Source organism: Prunus avium, chromosome 8 (genome assembly GCF_965620075.1).
Source record: "Prunus avium chromosome 8, drPruAviu1.hap1.1, whole genome shotgun sequence".
NCBI classification, from domain to species: Eukaryota; Viridiplantae; Streptophyta; class Magnoliopsida; order Rosales; family Rosaceae; genus Prunus; species Prunus avium.
The window spans coordinates 3,023,458-3,039,901 of NC_142291.1; the positions used below are offsets into that span (position 1 = coordinate 3,023,458).

A 16,444-nucleotide genomic window follows, 5' to 3' on the forward strand; every position below is an offset into this window, starting at 1 on the left:
TCTAATATATTGTGTCTTATAAGTCCCACTTAAATAGGGGGATTCATAAAGACTTGTTTTAACTCAATTCCAATCCAATCTAATCCGAAAAATTTGATGTAGATGGAGAAGGATCCTAACTTGACTCACTTCTCTGATCAGACAGTTAAATTTGCTCAATTACTTGGGCCTGCTAGGTGGGGGCCTCAGAAATTAAGATCAGATCTTCCACAAAAAATATGTGGGACTTTGCAGCCCAAACCTCATGGCTCTAATTAAGTGAATAACTTCTCCATAGATAGAGCAGTGCCTTGGTTCTTTCTTTGTGCTGAAGTGATCAGTCAAGCCATGATCAATTAAAAACGCACACTCTCCTTGATGAAAATCCAATTCACTCAATTTTCCCAACCATGAATTTTTTTAGGTTTTTTCCCCTCTAGACATTATATACTAATTCAAGAGTTCTTGGGCAAGCAAGATCATACATACATAGTAATATGTGGGTGCCTGGGACAAAGCTTATTTGATTTGGAAAAATTGACTGATTAAGTAGTAATTTACGCATCGGGGAATGAGATTAGCCTCGCTTCGAATAGGAGACAAGACAATATAAGATGTATATTATTACTAGGGTTTTTTGAGATAAAACTCCACGTCGTATTATTCAGCCGAATTCCCTAATTAATTAGTAAATTAATCAAATCGATTAGTAGCAGTAGTCATGAATAAGTAAATAAAAGCATAAATTATTGACAATTATGTTGCGGAGAAGTTGAGCTTAAAACAGCACAAAAGAAATATATAATTGCTAGTAAGTAGAGGTAGGAGCAAACATGGAGTTTGACATTAATTCATGAAATGAAAATGGTAGGTTCATCAGTCTTCTTCCTGGCTAACTAATTAAGTTGTATTAATTCTAATTAACAAGAGTTAAGTAGCTAGGTCCCTTCCATCAGTCTCACCTACTGCTATAAAGTTAATTTCAACAATTATAAATTATATATTTTCTCCTTTAGTCTTTTAATTCATCCTCATTAAACATCACACATAGATTGATATGAATTGTTTTGTCACAATAGATATCAAACACCAAAGAACATTGATGATCGTTTTTATAAAAAAAAATACAAGTGATAGTCTAAACTACAAGGGAAATGAGATTACCGGTCTGCAAGTCAAAGCCCTTTCCATTAAACTAGACCCCTTTGATGAAGATTGTTAAGTGAGAAAAATCGAGAACCGAATTGGTCTAGGTTAAAACTCTTTTTCTTCTTCCATCTACTTGATTTGATTCAATTCAGAAATTTACCGATTGAAATGCCGACCCATATAGAATTCTATCACACCCCTATTTTCAGTCAATATTGTCTGTTCTCACCTTTCTACTAAGAAATAAAGTCAACACCAGATTCAACTTATTTGAATTATTATTATTCATCATAAGTAAACAATATCGTGTAGCAAGTGGCTGTAGTATGTGAATGTCGTGTAGCCTTCCTCTTCTACCTTTGGACTAATTTGTCAATTTGAATTTTTGAACCCAATTAATAATATAATTAGTGAAACTCCCTTAATAATATAATCAAGACTTTTTTTAAAAAAAAATAAAAAGAGAAAAAGAAAAAGAGAGGCATAGTCTTTGGTCTTATCGTCTCAGAAGTCAGAAGAGGAGACCCAAAGAGCACTCAATAAATATTCATATTTAGGAGGAGGAGGCGGGGAAGAAAATTCAAAGCTCCACCCGACGTACGTCCTCAGTCTTTCTGTACATCCGTGTTCACACGTCGACGGACTGGACCCCACACTATACACTCAAGAGAGTCGTACAAGGATTCGGATCCTCTGCTCTAATTTTCTCTGCCATGATCTGCTATACTTTTGTTCCCCATACGCCACATCATTAAAATTTAATCTAACGGATTTAAAAGTTGACACATCAAAAACTCAATTTACTCCTAATTAAAAAAGAATAAAAAAACCCTAACACCCAACTAACTGTAGTTAACGTCCTAAACCCTCTTCTTCTTCTTTTTTCTTTTTTCTCCTTCTTGCTTCGTTCTGTCCTCCAGCTTTTTTTTTTTTCTCTTCTCCTTATTCACTTTCTGTTCTTCTCCCAAAACCCACCCCTCCCCACCACCTGCCGTTTTCTTCTCCACCCATTCCCCCATGACAACCACCCCCCACTCCCAGGCCAATCCCCCACCCAACAGACCCCTCATCCCTTCTATTTTTTTTCACCCCCGAACCCAGCATGAGGTTATTGGTTAATACATTTTTCTTAATTATTTTTTTCACCCCCGTGTAAGTGTATCGAATCTAGCTTTAATATGTATTGGGTCCTCGGGACAAGAATTCTATCCTTTTCTTCCTAATTAATATGTATGGGAGAAAAAAAAAAGAAAAAAAAAGAGAGGAGGACAGAACAAAGAAGAAGAAGAAAAAAAAAGAGCTTTGGATGTTAACTATTGAATAAAGAGAAGAGGACAAAACCTGAAGCAAGAAGGAGAGGAGCACAGAACCTGAAGCAAGAAGGAGAAAAAAAAAAGAAAAAAGAGGAGGACGTTAACTACAGTTAGTTGGGTGTTAGGGTTTTTTTATTCTTTTTTAATTAGGAGTAAATTGAGTTTTTGATGTGTCAACTTTTAAATCCGTTAGATTAAATTTTAATGATGTGGCGTATGGAGAACAAAAGTATAGCAGATCATGGCAGAGAAAATCAGAGCAGAGGATCCGGATCCGTCGTACAATATATATATATATATATAGCAATTTTATTTTTTGGTCGTTGTTTTATTATTGGCCACTGCTTGCTTGCCTTTTGGGTCTTTGACTGAAAAACACGTTTAAAATGTAAAACTCATCACGCAATTACATTCATAGATATTTCCACCTCCATTTTTTCTTCTTTTAAAACCTTTTTTCATGTCACCTGGAAAATGTTACCCAAATGATTCTAGCATCTTATGTTTTCATATTTAGTTAACCATAGGTCTTTTCTGATCCATAGAAAAAATAATTCTGTTACAAACTCAGTTTGAATTTAGTGATACTCATCTTCTTAACGTTGACGGAGGATCTCCAAAAGTCGAATCACACCTCCTCTATTGATTAGAATAATATAATCCTATTATTTTTGTTCATTCATATAATTTTCTTAATAAATTAGAATGTGGATTTTATTGAAGAAATTTCCTTTCGTTGTCCTCAAGTACTTTTGGATATGTGTACAAAGAAATAAGTAAGTAATCCATTGTGAAAGAAATAAACTAAAACCCTTTATAACTATTTTATAAAAATTAGGGTTTGGCTCCATTTTTACTATGATTATAAAGACAATTACTCACATAAATACTGTGTTATAAGAGGTTTGTTAAACTACAGGTCCATTTGGAAGTACTTTTGAAAGTTAATAATCATTTTGAATGGTTTTAAGTGATTTTAAGACCAAATACACATGAGGTGCTTCTTTCCATAATCAATTAAAATCGCTAAAGGAGAAGTTCTTTTAAAAAATGAAAAAACGTCATGGGTATTATAGGAATATCACTGCCCATTAACTGTATTTTCCCATGCAAGCTATTTTACGCGCAAACAAACCAAACAGTAAGGCCTTAACTAAGCAACAGGCCCACATTTGACCAACGACCACTTGCACACACCAAGTCAAAACGACGACGTCACCTTCGTCTTCAAAAACACCTCCCAAGTTGTGCTTTCTTCCAAAACTCAAAAGCTCTCTGTGACTCTCTGAGCTCTGAGCAGCAAAGACCAAGCAGCGAATTTCAGAAAATGGTGAGGGACGAACTGTACATAACCGTACCGAACCTCTTCCGGTGCCCAATCTCAATGGACGTGATGAGGTCTCCCGTAAGCCTCAGCACCGGCGTCACATACGAGCGCACCAGCATCCAGCACTGGCTCGAATCCGGCCATGACACCTGTCCCGCCACCATGCAAATCCTCCAGTCCAAGGACTTCGTCCCCAACCTCACTCTCCGCCGTCTGATCAACCTCTGGGCCCAATCCCACGGCCCCGCCTCGCCGGCCTCACCTCCTTCTCTCTCATCCCATCAGCTCACCTCCCTCGTCCAGTATCTCGAAACGGAGAACGAGAAATTCAACCAGAGTCTCCTCCACTCGTTGTCGAAGATGGTCGATTTCGCTAAAGCCGGCGACGAGAACCGGAAGTTTTTGGCGAATTTCAACGGTTTCGTTCCCGCCATTGTTGGGGTTCTGAACAGAGAAGGCGTCGAAATCGAGGTTCTGGAATCGGTAATTAGGGTTTTGGATTTGATTTTGCCTCAAAATGGAGTCAAAGAACAATTGCGCCAATTGCTTACGAAAAGCAACCGAAATTGCCTCTCTTCGATTCGATTGCTGTTGCAGAAAGGCAGCCTGAGCTCGAAGATCGAATCCGCCAGGGTTCTGGATTCGATCGCGCTCGAGGCCGAGTCGAAACGATTAATCGCAGAGAAAGAAGGCTTATTGTCCGTACTAAACGATCTATTGAGCTCAGAAACCGATCAGAACCTATACGGCGTCGTTTTCTCATGCTTAGCATCCGTGTCAGTGACTCGTACAGTTAAAGCGGAACTCGTCCGGCTCGGACTCGTCCGAGTCATCACAGCAACGCTCTTAAACCCTGACACTACCATCTGGCTGGCGGAAAAGTGTTTAAAGCTTCTGTCCACGATTGCCACGTGTGCGGAGGGTCGGTCCGCGATAAGCGAGGAGGAGAAATGCGCGGCGGCAGTGGCGGAGAGGCTGATGAAGGTGTCGCGATCGGCGACAGAGGACGGCTTGGCGGTGTTGTGGAGTGTGTGTTGCATGTTGGGGGATAAGAGGGCTAGGGAGAGTGTGGTGAGGAGCAATGGGGCGGCAAAGGTGTTGTTGGTGATGCAAAGTGGATATGGGGAGGGGAATTTTGTGAGGAGGATGTGTGGGGATTTGATTAAAGTTTTGAGTGTTGGGTTGGGGTTGGGGTTGAGCTATGACACCAAAACTTTACATATCATGCCTTGTTGAAAATGTTGTTGATTGTATTGGAAACTTTACTTGATGATTTGGATCATTTTTTCGGATTGTGGATTTGATGGGAAAATTAATACAAGAAAAGGGAAATTCTTTTTGTTCTTTTGTTTAAATCTTTCATCTGCTTTTTTTGTCATTGGTGTTGGGAAAATGGAATCATGTTCTATGATTGCTTGTTTTTTGGGGGATTGTGAATCTGCAATGAGTTGATTTAGATGGCTTCTATCTAGTTGTAAAGGAGCAAAGTTGGCAAGTGGCAAATGATTTAACACAAACATACAAGTGCTAAAAACAATCGAAAGATAAAGACATTTTGTTAAATCTCATATTCAGAAACAGAGCAAAGTTCACTTCTTTCCTTTCTTTTTCTGATTCTGAAAGTTTTTTAATGATGAATTGGGGTTCTCAAGGAGTGATTATGGAATATTACGGTAGTATGGTCATGTGGTAAATTTTGTACTGGTATTATAATAATTTGTGAGATATGTTTACCAAAAATCGAGTAGGGCGAACAAATAGTGCTTTGCTTCTTTTCTGGGGTGAGCTAAAAAAGATAAAAACTGAAAAAAACATTTTGTTTGATGAAATTGTTCAAAGTATCAACATCAGTCCTGCCAATTGCTTTCCGTCAAACAATTGATTTCTGGAAAATGTTCTTTCAATGGTGGAAGAATTAGGTACAAGTAGCAGGACCCAAATTTCAAACACCAGCAGTCATGGTAAACAAAATATGACCATCACAGGTTTTGAATTGTTCAACAGAAATCAACTGCACGGCACACTTTGTTCAACAAATTTGACTTATTTTCCTCTTACTTAGAAAAGTAAAACAAATTGAAGTTGAAGTTGAATCTCACCATCCAGAGTCAACCATCACCAAAGACATTTTTCTTCTTGGGAAACAGGAACCAATTTCTGGTTTCCACTCTCTTTGGAGACTTTTAAGTTAAAAGACTTGGAATTTTGACTTGGTGGAATGGAAATATTTCTCACTTCCTTTGATTGAGGCCTTGATAAATGCAAGATACATACTTTACTATCTTGCAGATTAAAATTATATGAGAAAAATAAGCCTCTCCAAAGGACAAGAAAAAACTTCAACCAATGTCTGCAACTTTTCTATTTCTTCTTCCATTTACTATATTCTCTATTTTTGCAGCTGCTCAACCAGGAACTTCCAACATTAGCTTAGGTTCTTCTCTCTATCCCAATAACTCACACTGGTTATCGAGTTCGGGCCAGTTTGCCTTCGGCTTCTACAGAGAAGGCAATGACTTGGCCATAGGCATATGGTTTGAGAAAATCCGGCCACAAACAATCATATGGACAGCAAACCGGGATGTTAAGTTGCCACGCTCCGAAGATGTTAAATTGAATTTGAGTGATGGAGGAATTAGTGTCATCTTACAAGATAAGCAAGGCTTATCACCACCCATTTCAAATATTACTGAGCCTGTTGCATGGGCTTCCATGCTTGATTCTGGTAACTTTGTCCTCTACAACTCAAATGCAAAGATCATTTGGCAGAGTTTTGATGCTCCAACGGATACCATCTTAACTGGTCAGCGTCTGCTGGCTGGGAGGAATCTTGTCTCTAGCATCTCTGCCACGAATCACGCGACGGGAAGGTTTCAACTTTCCATGCAGCATGATGGGAACCTGGTGCAGTACCCAGTGAATCCAATTTCACCAGCACCTCAGTATGCTTGCTGGAATACTGAGACATATACTGCTGGAGACAATGTGTCTCTGAACCTTGATCACAATGGACAGCTATATCTTCTCAATTCCACTGGTTTCTATATAAAGAATATTACTAAGCAGACACAGCTGTCTGACAACCGTGTATTCCGTCTAACGATTGACTTTGATGGAATACTTCGGTTGTATTCTCATAGTTTGACTCAGAATGATTCATGGTCAATTGAGTATTCATCATCTTCTGATAAGTGTGCTCCTCTGGGCCTCTGTGGCTTAAATGCATATTGTGTTCTCATAGATGAGGATCCCCCTTGTTTATGCCTTCCCGGTTTTGTTTTCATTGATCAAGGCCGAAAGGATTTAGGTTGCAGGAGGAACTTCAGTACCGTTGATTGCGCGAACAAGAATGAAACTAGATATTCCATTACTGATCTTGATGGCCTTGAATGGGAAGACAACCCATATTCTGTTCTCACATTGAATGAGACTGCTTGTAAAGAGGATTGCTTGAGAGATTGTTACTGTGAAGGTGCAGTTTATAAGGACAAGATGTGCAGAAAACAGAAGTTTCCGCTAAGATATGGAAGAACTGATGAAACTGCTTCAACCCTAGTCAAAATTGGCATTGAGAGTTCAGGGACAAAAACTGTGAGCAAGGGAAGAAACAAACTTCAAACAGACATCTTTATTAGCAGTGTTGCAATGTTAACTTTTGCACTAATTATTCTAGCAATTACTGGTGTTGTTAGTTACAGATATCGTGTTTGGGGGTACAAAAAGGTTCCGTATTCAGCAAATGGCGGGTTCGTTGAAGATGTCACTCTGAGATCGTATACATATTCTGAGCTTGAAAAGGCAACCAATGGTTTCACTGATGAAGTGGGCAAAGGAGCTTTTGGGACAGTTTATAAAGGGGTCATATCAAATGGTGGGAGAGTAGTGGCGATCAAGAAACTAGAGAAAGTGGTGGGTGAAGGAGAGCGAGAATTTCAAAATGAGATGAATGTAATTGGGAGGACCCATCACAAAAATCTGGTTAAATTGCTTGGCTACTGTCATGATGGATCAAACAAGCTTTTAGTTTATGAGTACATGACCAATGGCTCACTTGCAGATTTCCTTTTCAGATCTGATGGAAGGCCAGCTTGGGAGGAAAGAATTGGTATAGTTCTCGATGTAGCTCAAGGCATACTTTATCTACATGAAGAGTGTGAGACACAGATCATCCACTGTGACATTAAACCTGAAAATATACTAATGAGTGAGCGAAAATGCGCAAAACTTGCTGATTTTGGATTGGCCAAGCTGCTCAAATCTGAGCAAACCAGGACACATACTAGGTTCAGAGGAACCAGGGGGTATGTTGCACCGGAGTGGCATAGAAACATGCCGATAACAGTGAAAGCAGATGTATATAGCTTTGGGGTTGTGTTGTTGGAGATCATATGTTGTAGACGAAGTGTGAATATGGACATTCCTGAGGATCAAGTAGTTCTTGAGAACTGGGTGTACCATTGTTTGGAGGCCGACGAACTGCATAAGCTAGTGCAGGATGAAGAAGTGGACAAGACTAAACTTGGGAGGATGATCAAGATAGGACTTTGGTGCATCCAAGATGAGCCATCATTGCGCCCGTCGATGAAGAAGGTGGTACTGATGCTGGAAGGGACAGTAGAAATACCAGCCCCTCCAAATCCTGAATCATTTTTCAGTTCCATAAGTTGAGTGAGCCTTGCAATTAATTAGACAGCAGTCACAGCACCCAGAGTTTTTTAGGCCAATTGAGTGGTTAACTGGTTAGTAAACTGGCTTTGAGTAGCACTTTGTCTTCGAGTACTATTCTACAGACTGATAAGTAAATTGCAGACTCTATCCTATTGATTAGCAAAATTTATTCTTTTTTTTAAAATTGCAGACTTAATCATAAAACAATTATGTACAAAATAAAGACTAATTGAAATTCAGATCAAATTTCATGGAGCAAACAACTGGCCACGCAAATTAGAAATTACGACGACATGGATTTCTAGTTTCTACCCCAACTAAGATCATGGTTGGTTTCTTTTTTGCAATTACATGTCAATTTTCTTAGAAGATGCTACTAAACTATCCCTAAAAAGTAACAAACTCTGCTAATTGCAACCCAAGATGGCACAGAGGCTGATTGTTTATAGCCAGCACTCTAAGACCCAACTTGACAACACTAAATTCCAGAATGGAGCTATTCTACTGCAGACCATCAAGAGCTCAAGAAGATGAAGACTTTGCAGAATGCAGCCGTCTTAATTTAGTGACTGTAATTACTATGAAATTATGAGTGTTTAAAAAGAAAAGAAATCTAAATCTTGCCTAGAGGAGGCCTCTGCTGTGGAACAAGGCTGTGTGTGGATTCATCTTTTGATCAAGTTGTTGCTGCTGCTGCTGCCATGCCATGTTTGCATCTAACTAGGTTGTCATGCTAATAACTTCGAAATGGACTTATTTGCTTCCATTTCATCATTTCATTTGACACAAGGGAAACCTCTCTCTCGTTTTCAAATAAAGAAAAGCTGTCTCATCTATATATTTGGGTATGTTGTAAATCAATAATAAGATTAAAGTGGATGCCACCAATGCTTTCCTCCTAATAATACCTACCGAATGACTCACCCCATTATGCTATCAATATGTATGCAAACCTAACATTTGTGTAATATTATATATATAATATATTATGCCTATAAATAGGCACCAATATTAAAGAGGTGGTATGAATATGGTATGAAAAATGTGGTAAGCCTAGCATTACCCTTAATAAAAATGATGAACAAGTAGAAGAAGCCGAGAGAATATTGCTATGGCTCTTTCTCTATCTATACTCTCTTCTCTTGATTCCCTCGTGTTATATTCCCTCAGTTTTATAACACGTTATCAGCACGAATATCTCTAAAATACCAGCTGAGATATTCGATCAAATCCCTCTGCTTCATTACCTTTCTCTCTTCTGTTTTGATAATCTTCCAAAACCCAGGAAGGAGAAACCTATGCCGACATCAACACCATGGTAGACCGTATGTACACACCAAAGTTGCCACTTTCTTTTATTCCATTCTATAGCCCCAAACAGAAGAAGAACATGTTGATGGAGATCTTGGAGATCCCAGAGCAGCAACATATCAGAAAGGAGGAGAAGTGCTAAAGCCTCTTTTGAGGAGAACAGCAAACCCACCGAAAAAATAAGCAATAAGCTATCTTCCTCCTTATCTTTTCAACTATTTTATTATTATCCTACACTATTTAACACCAATATTAGTACAGGTGTGCTGGTGGCAGGTGGAAAGGAGCGTGATATTCATCACGCACTGGTTTCTTTACTTTCCTGATTACATATGTATTATATAATTGCATTATATAATATTATTATAGTATGATTTTAATGCATAAATATTACTTTATAGGGTAAATTTTACTTTATTACTTGATGGGCATATTTTATATTATATATTTAATTCTATTCTTAGTATATTTTGGTTAATATTTTGGAAGAATTTTGATACTTTAAATTATATTTTCAATATAGGACTTTCGACTTCCTCTGGAGCAAAGCATAAACAAATGGACGAATTTTGAAGTAATTCCAGTTGGAAGACGTTCGTGAGTCACTTAGCTTGATCGTATCAAAATTTCAGACTTTTCTACCAAGCGGTTATTTTCTGGCAATAAAATAAAGGAGCAGTGCGCAGTGCTGGAATAGTGACTGTTTGGGCCTTTATTGCGTTTTGGAGCCCAAGATGATCTCAGATGGGTTCGTGGCCTTCTGGAGAAGTGTTCAGAACGTTTTTATCTTTAAAACAAGCTATCTTGGGCCGGTTTTGGAGGAGATTTGAGGCCAAAACGTGGCTGGGCAGATTGTGGACAGATTCTCCTAATCCAATTTGGATTTTATATCCTAGTAGTATTTTATTTTAACCTAGTTTTCTTGTGGGGATTAGGAGCTGAGTTTTAGGAGGTATTTAAACTATTTTTCACAGCAAATTTAGGATCTCTCTTTTGGCTTTTGGAACGCGACTTTTGCTAGGGTTTTTGAAGAACTTCTACTTCAAGGTGTTTTTATTCTTATTCATAGGAATGATATTTTCTTGGGTTTTAGTTATGAGTATGCGTAACTAATTCCTTTTGCTAGGGCGAGGCCATAAGCCTTAGCATGAATATGTAATTTTATTAATTTGCTTATGAATGGATGCATGTTTGCTTTGAATTATTAATCACTGTGTTTAAAACTATCTATCTATTTTAATGACTGATCACCATTAGGATATTTAGACAAGTAATGTGATGCAATTTTTGTTGGCACATCACCCTGAAATTGAGGAGGGCTTCTTGTGATTAATAATTGTAAGTTCACTTAAGGCGAACATCACGCTCTTAAGGGTTGCATGGTTTTTCAAAGGGTTTTCACAAAGCTTAATGAGTCTTGCATGTTTATATTTGATCTGAACATCACAGACGGATTGCATGTTAGATATACGTTTTCGCTTGAACATCACAAGGAAAATATGCATTAGGAAAACCTAACCTTCAAAGCATATATGTGGAACTTCATAAGTAACTGATAAAATTGCATAGGATTGTAACGGCGACGGCTAAACCCTAGTTTCTCTCTATATTGTTAATTTTAAAAACATTTTTATTCTCTGCTATTATTACCTCCCAACTTTCAGATTTCTTTTATTGTCAAGTTAATCTTTTCAAATTCATAAATTTCACATCTTTGATAAAATCTATTTAGTTATTAATTAAGAGTTAGTTTAATTACAAATTAGTCAAACAATCTTTGGGGACAACGACCTTGCATGAGCATCTATACTACAATATCCTTGTATTCTTGCAAGTATTTTAAGTGATTTTAACCCTGTTTGCGCAGGTACTAAAAATCCTATCACTACTCACTCGTTTCCCAAAATTCTGACTTTGATACCCAAATGTTTTTTTTTCTCACTCTCATTCCCAACATTTACTTTTATGGTGTGTTTACTAATCAGGAATTGGAATTCTCATCAGGAATTGAGTTTCACCTATGGAGGGTTCCTGCATTTACTTCACATTAAGGAATTAAAAAGTAAGTGGGGTCCATACAAAATTAGGAATTGAATTCCTGATTTTTGAGGAATTCGCTTCTTGAGTGGGAGATGGTATTCTAATTCCTGGATAACTAACCTATTAGGAATTCATCTTTTTTACCCATTATATCCTCACACAAATTTTAATATTCCAAATTTGCCATCTATTTTAACCCAACAACGAGGACCTTTAGTAATTAGCACCACTCATACTCCAATTCCATATGGTTTAGTAAACAATTTCAATAAGAACTCGGAATCTAACTCCCCTAAATTCATATGGTTTAGTAAACAACTTCAATAGGAATCCGGAATCTAATTCTTCTCAATCCAAATCCTCCTCAATTCAATTCCTCCTAATCCAATTACGGATTAGTAAATATGCCATTACTACCAATTTCATACCTCCGTCCATGTTGCCGTCAGAATCTCCGTCAAATGTTGACATGTCCCTTCTGTGGCCCACCACTCATCATCAGAGTGTCTCAAATGGGTCCTAAACAGTATAAACTCTCACAAAAAAGCTGACGAGGTAAATTGTCCATCTAAAAGTAAATAATAATAAAATATCTCTTCATTTTCTCTCTCTTCGAATTACCCAATAAAAAAATTTACCCCCGTTTTTTTTTTCTTTTCTCAAGCTCAGTTTCTCTTTCCATTGCTCACTATCCTACCCATCGATTAAGTCAATCAATATCAGAGAATCACATATTTTTCTTCTCCTTCAATTAATCAAATCTTTTATATATAAAAAAAAAGGAAAAAATTTTCTTGTAATCAAACTCGGTTTCCCTTTTCAATTAATTGTCTTTTTGTGTCTCTAGCTACTGCATCAATAGCGACTGCAACAAACTGAGATGGAGGTTGGCGGCTGCTCCCTCAACCTCTTTCTCTCCTTATAATCATAATCCCTAATTTCAACATTCATAGGATGCTTCAAACCCTAAGTGCCCGTTTGACATTGCTTATTTGGGTTGATAAGTGATTTTTTAAAAATTTTGAGAAGCCTAGCCTGTTTGGTAAACTACGAGAAAATCACTTATTGTTAAAAATTGCTGTGAGAGAAAGCTATAAGGGAAAGCAGCTAATGAGGTGCTTTCATTTTCTGATTATGCAATAATCAGTTTCGAAGAGACGCTGGGTTTAATGATTATGTGGCAATCATTTTCTGATTGTGTGGGAATCAATACCAATAACACTTTTAACAAAAAATTTACCAAACGCCAAATTGCTTTCTCTCACAGCTGATTTCTGTCACAGCAAATCTGACAGTGATTATTTTCACAGCACAGTAATGCTAAACTGGCCCTAATTGTGATATATAATATTGGTTTCTGTTGCGCTGAGGTTGGCGATGGAAGCAACAAGAGAGGGAGGGCTTTAATCTTGGGTGCCGATAATAGATTTGGGGGTAGGGAGAGAGAGAGAGAGAGAGAGATGAACAAAGGGATGAGGGTGGGGTGGCTGGGGATTAGATTTTTTTAGTTCTAATTTAGGGATGTGTTTGAAAGATAATTGATTGGGTTCGTGGGGAGATGGCGCGAGGAACTCGTCGTGCCAGTTGAGGGAGAAGAGGCGAAGATGGTTTGCTTGACTGATGCAGAGAGCAAAGATTGGCGACTCGACTTGGAGGGTCTCTTTGGTTTCTGTGGATCTCACTCTCAGTTTCATGGCTGGTTTTGTTCCTATATATCTGGTAGTTTTGAGTTTTCTTGGAAATGTGATTGAAGAAGTAGAATAGGAAGAGGTTGTTGGGTTGATTTGGTTTAATCCCTTTTTGGTTTTCCGGGTTTGATCAATTGAAGGAGAAACAATAGATGTTGGGTAATTCGTTTTGATTTATGGGTTTCTGCTTTGATAGTCCAACTGCGTTTTTTTTTTTTTTTTTGGTATGGATAATTCTAAGAGAGAGATTGGCAAAAAGAGAGAAAGATGGATATATATATTTTTTTTAATATTTACTTTTAATTGTTTATAAGATTTATAATGTTTTTTAATAATTAATGTGTCAGATAAGCCACAGCAAGGACACGTTGGTGATGAGTGGTGGGCCACAGCAAGGACACGTCAACTTTTAACGGAGGTCCTGACCGCAATACGGACAGAGGTATGAAATTGATAGTAAAAGTAAACGTTGGGAATGGGAGTGAAAAGAAAAAAAATTTGGGTATCAAAGTCAGAATTTTGAAAAACTTGCGAGTGGTAAAGTGAAATTTACCCTACTTTTACTAAGTCCCATGTAAACTTTTATGGGTTATGGCAATATACTATTATATAATATGTATACTTATATATGTTGGTATATATGTATATTATATAATTTTATGATTCACTAAAGTATGATTAAAGGATAACATGAACCATGGAGACTATTTAGTATCAAATACTAGTTGTTACTCTCACTTTACAGTTATATGTTCATTTTATTATTGTAACTTTAATGGATGGTTTCACCTCCTATTTATTTTTAGTGGAGCAGTTTTTATCCCTACATTTTATGTTTATTATTTAAAGTATGGTACGGGTTTATCGTCCATACCAGCAATTTATTTACAAGCAATTTATTTTATGAATTAATTGTGTGATATGATGAGTTTTACAGCATACAGAGGTCTGGACCAGAATTTCCTTTATGCTTATTGTAGAAACTGATTTTCCCTTATATTATTCATATGATTATTATACAATATATATAAAGTCTGTAGAGAATAATCTACAGTTACAGCAAGCCATTATCATAACATAAATATGGAGTTATGGCCTAATAACAACGTAACTAATAACTGACCATTTCCTATCATTAGTAGGATTAACTATTGTAACTGAAATACTATTGTAACTCCCTAATACTCATCATACAACTACATCAGGACTTGAAGATCCTTGATGATGATAATGATACGAGAGCTGGCAGTCTCTACGGTACTATATTTGTAAACAAGTTATCGGACCTGAACATCCTTAATCCTTGACATATAAATAAGGACCTAAAGTTCCTTGATAATGTAACAGTATCATATACGAGAAAAGTGTCGCACATATGAATAGTAAATGTACTTGCAAATATATTATGAATAGTAACCGTATACGTGAATGGTGCCGTACACATAAGTGGTAACTGTACTGGCAAATGTACTGTATGCATGAACAAAATCATATCCATGAATTGATCAATAGTACCGTATACATGAATAGTGACTTATGCATGAATAGTAACCATTTTGGGTAAACCGTCACTATATATAAAAAAGGACCTAGAGTTCCTTAAACTCATGGATGAACAATTAAACGAGATGCCAAAAATTCCTCAAAACATGGACAATTATGCAAGGGCCTAAAGTCCCGAAATATGTACAAGAAATTATAACAATGTCCATACCATGAGAATATGTGATTTTGGCTTGAAGTTCAAAATCTAATAGTGTTAAGAACCTGAAGTTCCAACAATTAAATGGACAACCCTTGAGGTATTATTACAAGTTGTGGCATACCACATATTTCTTTGGCATAAGAAAATGATGAAGCTCAATTTCATCACAATCGACACCTCAAGGAAGAAATATATTTTATGAATTTCGGTTGCTAAGAATACATTGTGAAATGAATAATATTAGGATAAACCTCAAAGGATGAATTAAGGCTCCCCACATATTTTGCTATATTATATTATCTGGGCCATCTGGGCCGAAAGCCCATGGATCCAAATATATGAGAAATCTCAAACCTGATGTTTTGGGTATAAAGTAGTTAATGCTCTTCACTAATTTATAGCAATATTATCATGGCTTTTCCTCAATTTATATTTCATGCCCATTTGAAAAAGGCAATTAAATTCTGAGGTTGTGTTGAGCCCGGGCCAGAAGTTCCGAACACACATGAATTGAAATATATATAATTTGAGAGATTTAATGTGGTTATTTAAACCTATAAGGCACAAGGTTCCAAACCGTCATTTTGAAAAGACATGCAAACCACAGGTGCAAGTTTAAGAATTTGCCCAATTATCATAACAGGAAAAAAGTATACAACAGATAGATTTTTTTCACTGCAAGGAATGAGCAGGCTCTGTAAAATCTATAAAATCTGATTATGATCTAGAAGTCTCTGGAGAAAGAGAGCGACGCATCTTGAGCTTAGCCATCCCATGAGCCTATCTTGGTCTTCCATAATCTTTTCATTGGAAATCTACAACATGTCAAGCCTTATCTGCGTATCTATGGAGTATGAACTCACTGGTTTCAACAAAGCCTTATTTTCCTTTTTAAGGTTTTCAACCTCTCGCAGAGAATCATGAAGGATTCTCCTGAGAGATGAATTTTCAGTGTTTAGCTCTTGAATCTCATTTTCTCTGGCACGCAAACGATGAGCTATGTTAGAAACAGAAGCAGCACTCTGAATGCTAAAAGCCATTGAGTTATCAATAGCCTCTTTGTCCGACCTTCCTGTTAATCGTATTTCATCCATAGGACTAAGGAAATTCCTAGCTACTATGGTAGCAGTTGTATCATTCATCATCACAAAATCATTAACCGTGAGATGACGATTTTGGGATACAAAGGATGGACGCTAGACTTTTGGCGTCACGAGCTGTTTTGGGAGCAACATTTAAATCGAAACGTTTTGGGAGAGAAGAA

The 16,444-nt window shown here is 37.2% G+C and overlaps 2 protein-coding genes across 2 annotated transcripts; both read left to right on the forward strand.

Annotated features, from left to right (window-relative positions):
- The first annotated feature begins 3,683 nt into the window (after nt 1–3,683).
- Nucleotides 3,684–5,113, forward strand: LOC110745967 (U-box domain-containing protein 28). Its single transcript, XM_021946146.2, has one exon. It carries the CDS (start codon nt 3,769–3,771, stop codon nt 5,002–5,004), a length of 1,236 nt encoding a protein of 411 aa, XP_021801838.2. The 5' UTR covers nt 3,684–3,768; the 3' UTR covers nt 5,005–5,113.
- Nucleotides 5,114–6,037: 924 nt separating this feature from the next.
- On the forward strand, nt 6,038–8,579 carry LOC110745968 (G-type lectin S-receptor-like serine/threonine-protein kinase LECRK3). The gene has a single exon (XM_088246222.1). The coding sequence runs from the start codon at nt 6,115–6,117 to the stop codon at nt 8,434–8,436; it is 2,322 nt and encodes a 773-aa protein (XP_088102348.1). The 5' UTR covers nt 6,038–6,114; the 3' UTR covers nt 8,437–8,579.
- The last annotated feature ends 7,865 nt before the right edge of the window (nt 8,580–16,444 follow it).

Excerpts from the sequence above, each read along its gene's own strand:
- LOC110745967 (XM_021946146.2), top strand. The coding sequence starts at position 3,769 with ATGGTGAGGGACGAACTGTACATAACCGTACCGAACCTCTTCCGGTGC.
- LOC110745968 (XM_088246222.1), top strand. The coding sequence starts at position 6,115 with ATGTCTGCAACTTTTCTATTTCTTCTTCCATTTACTATATTCTCTATT.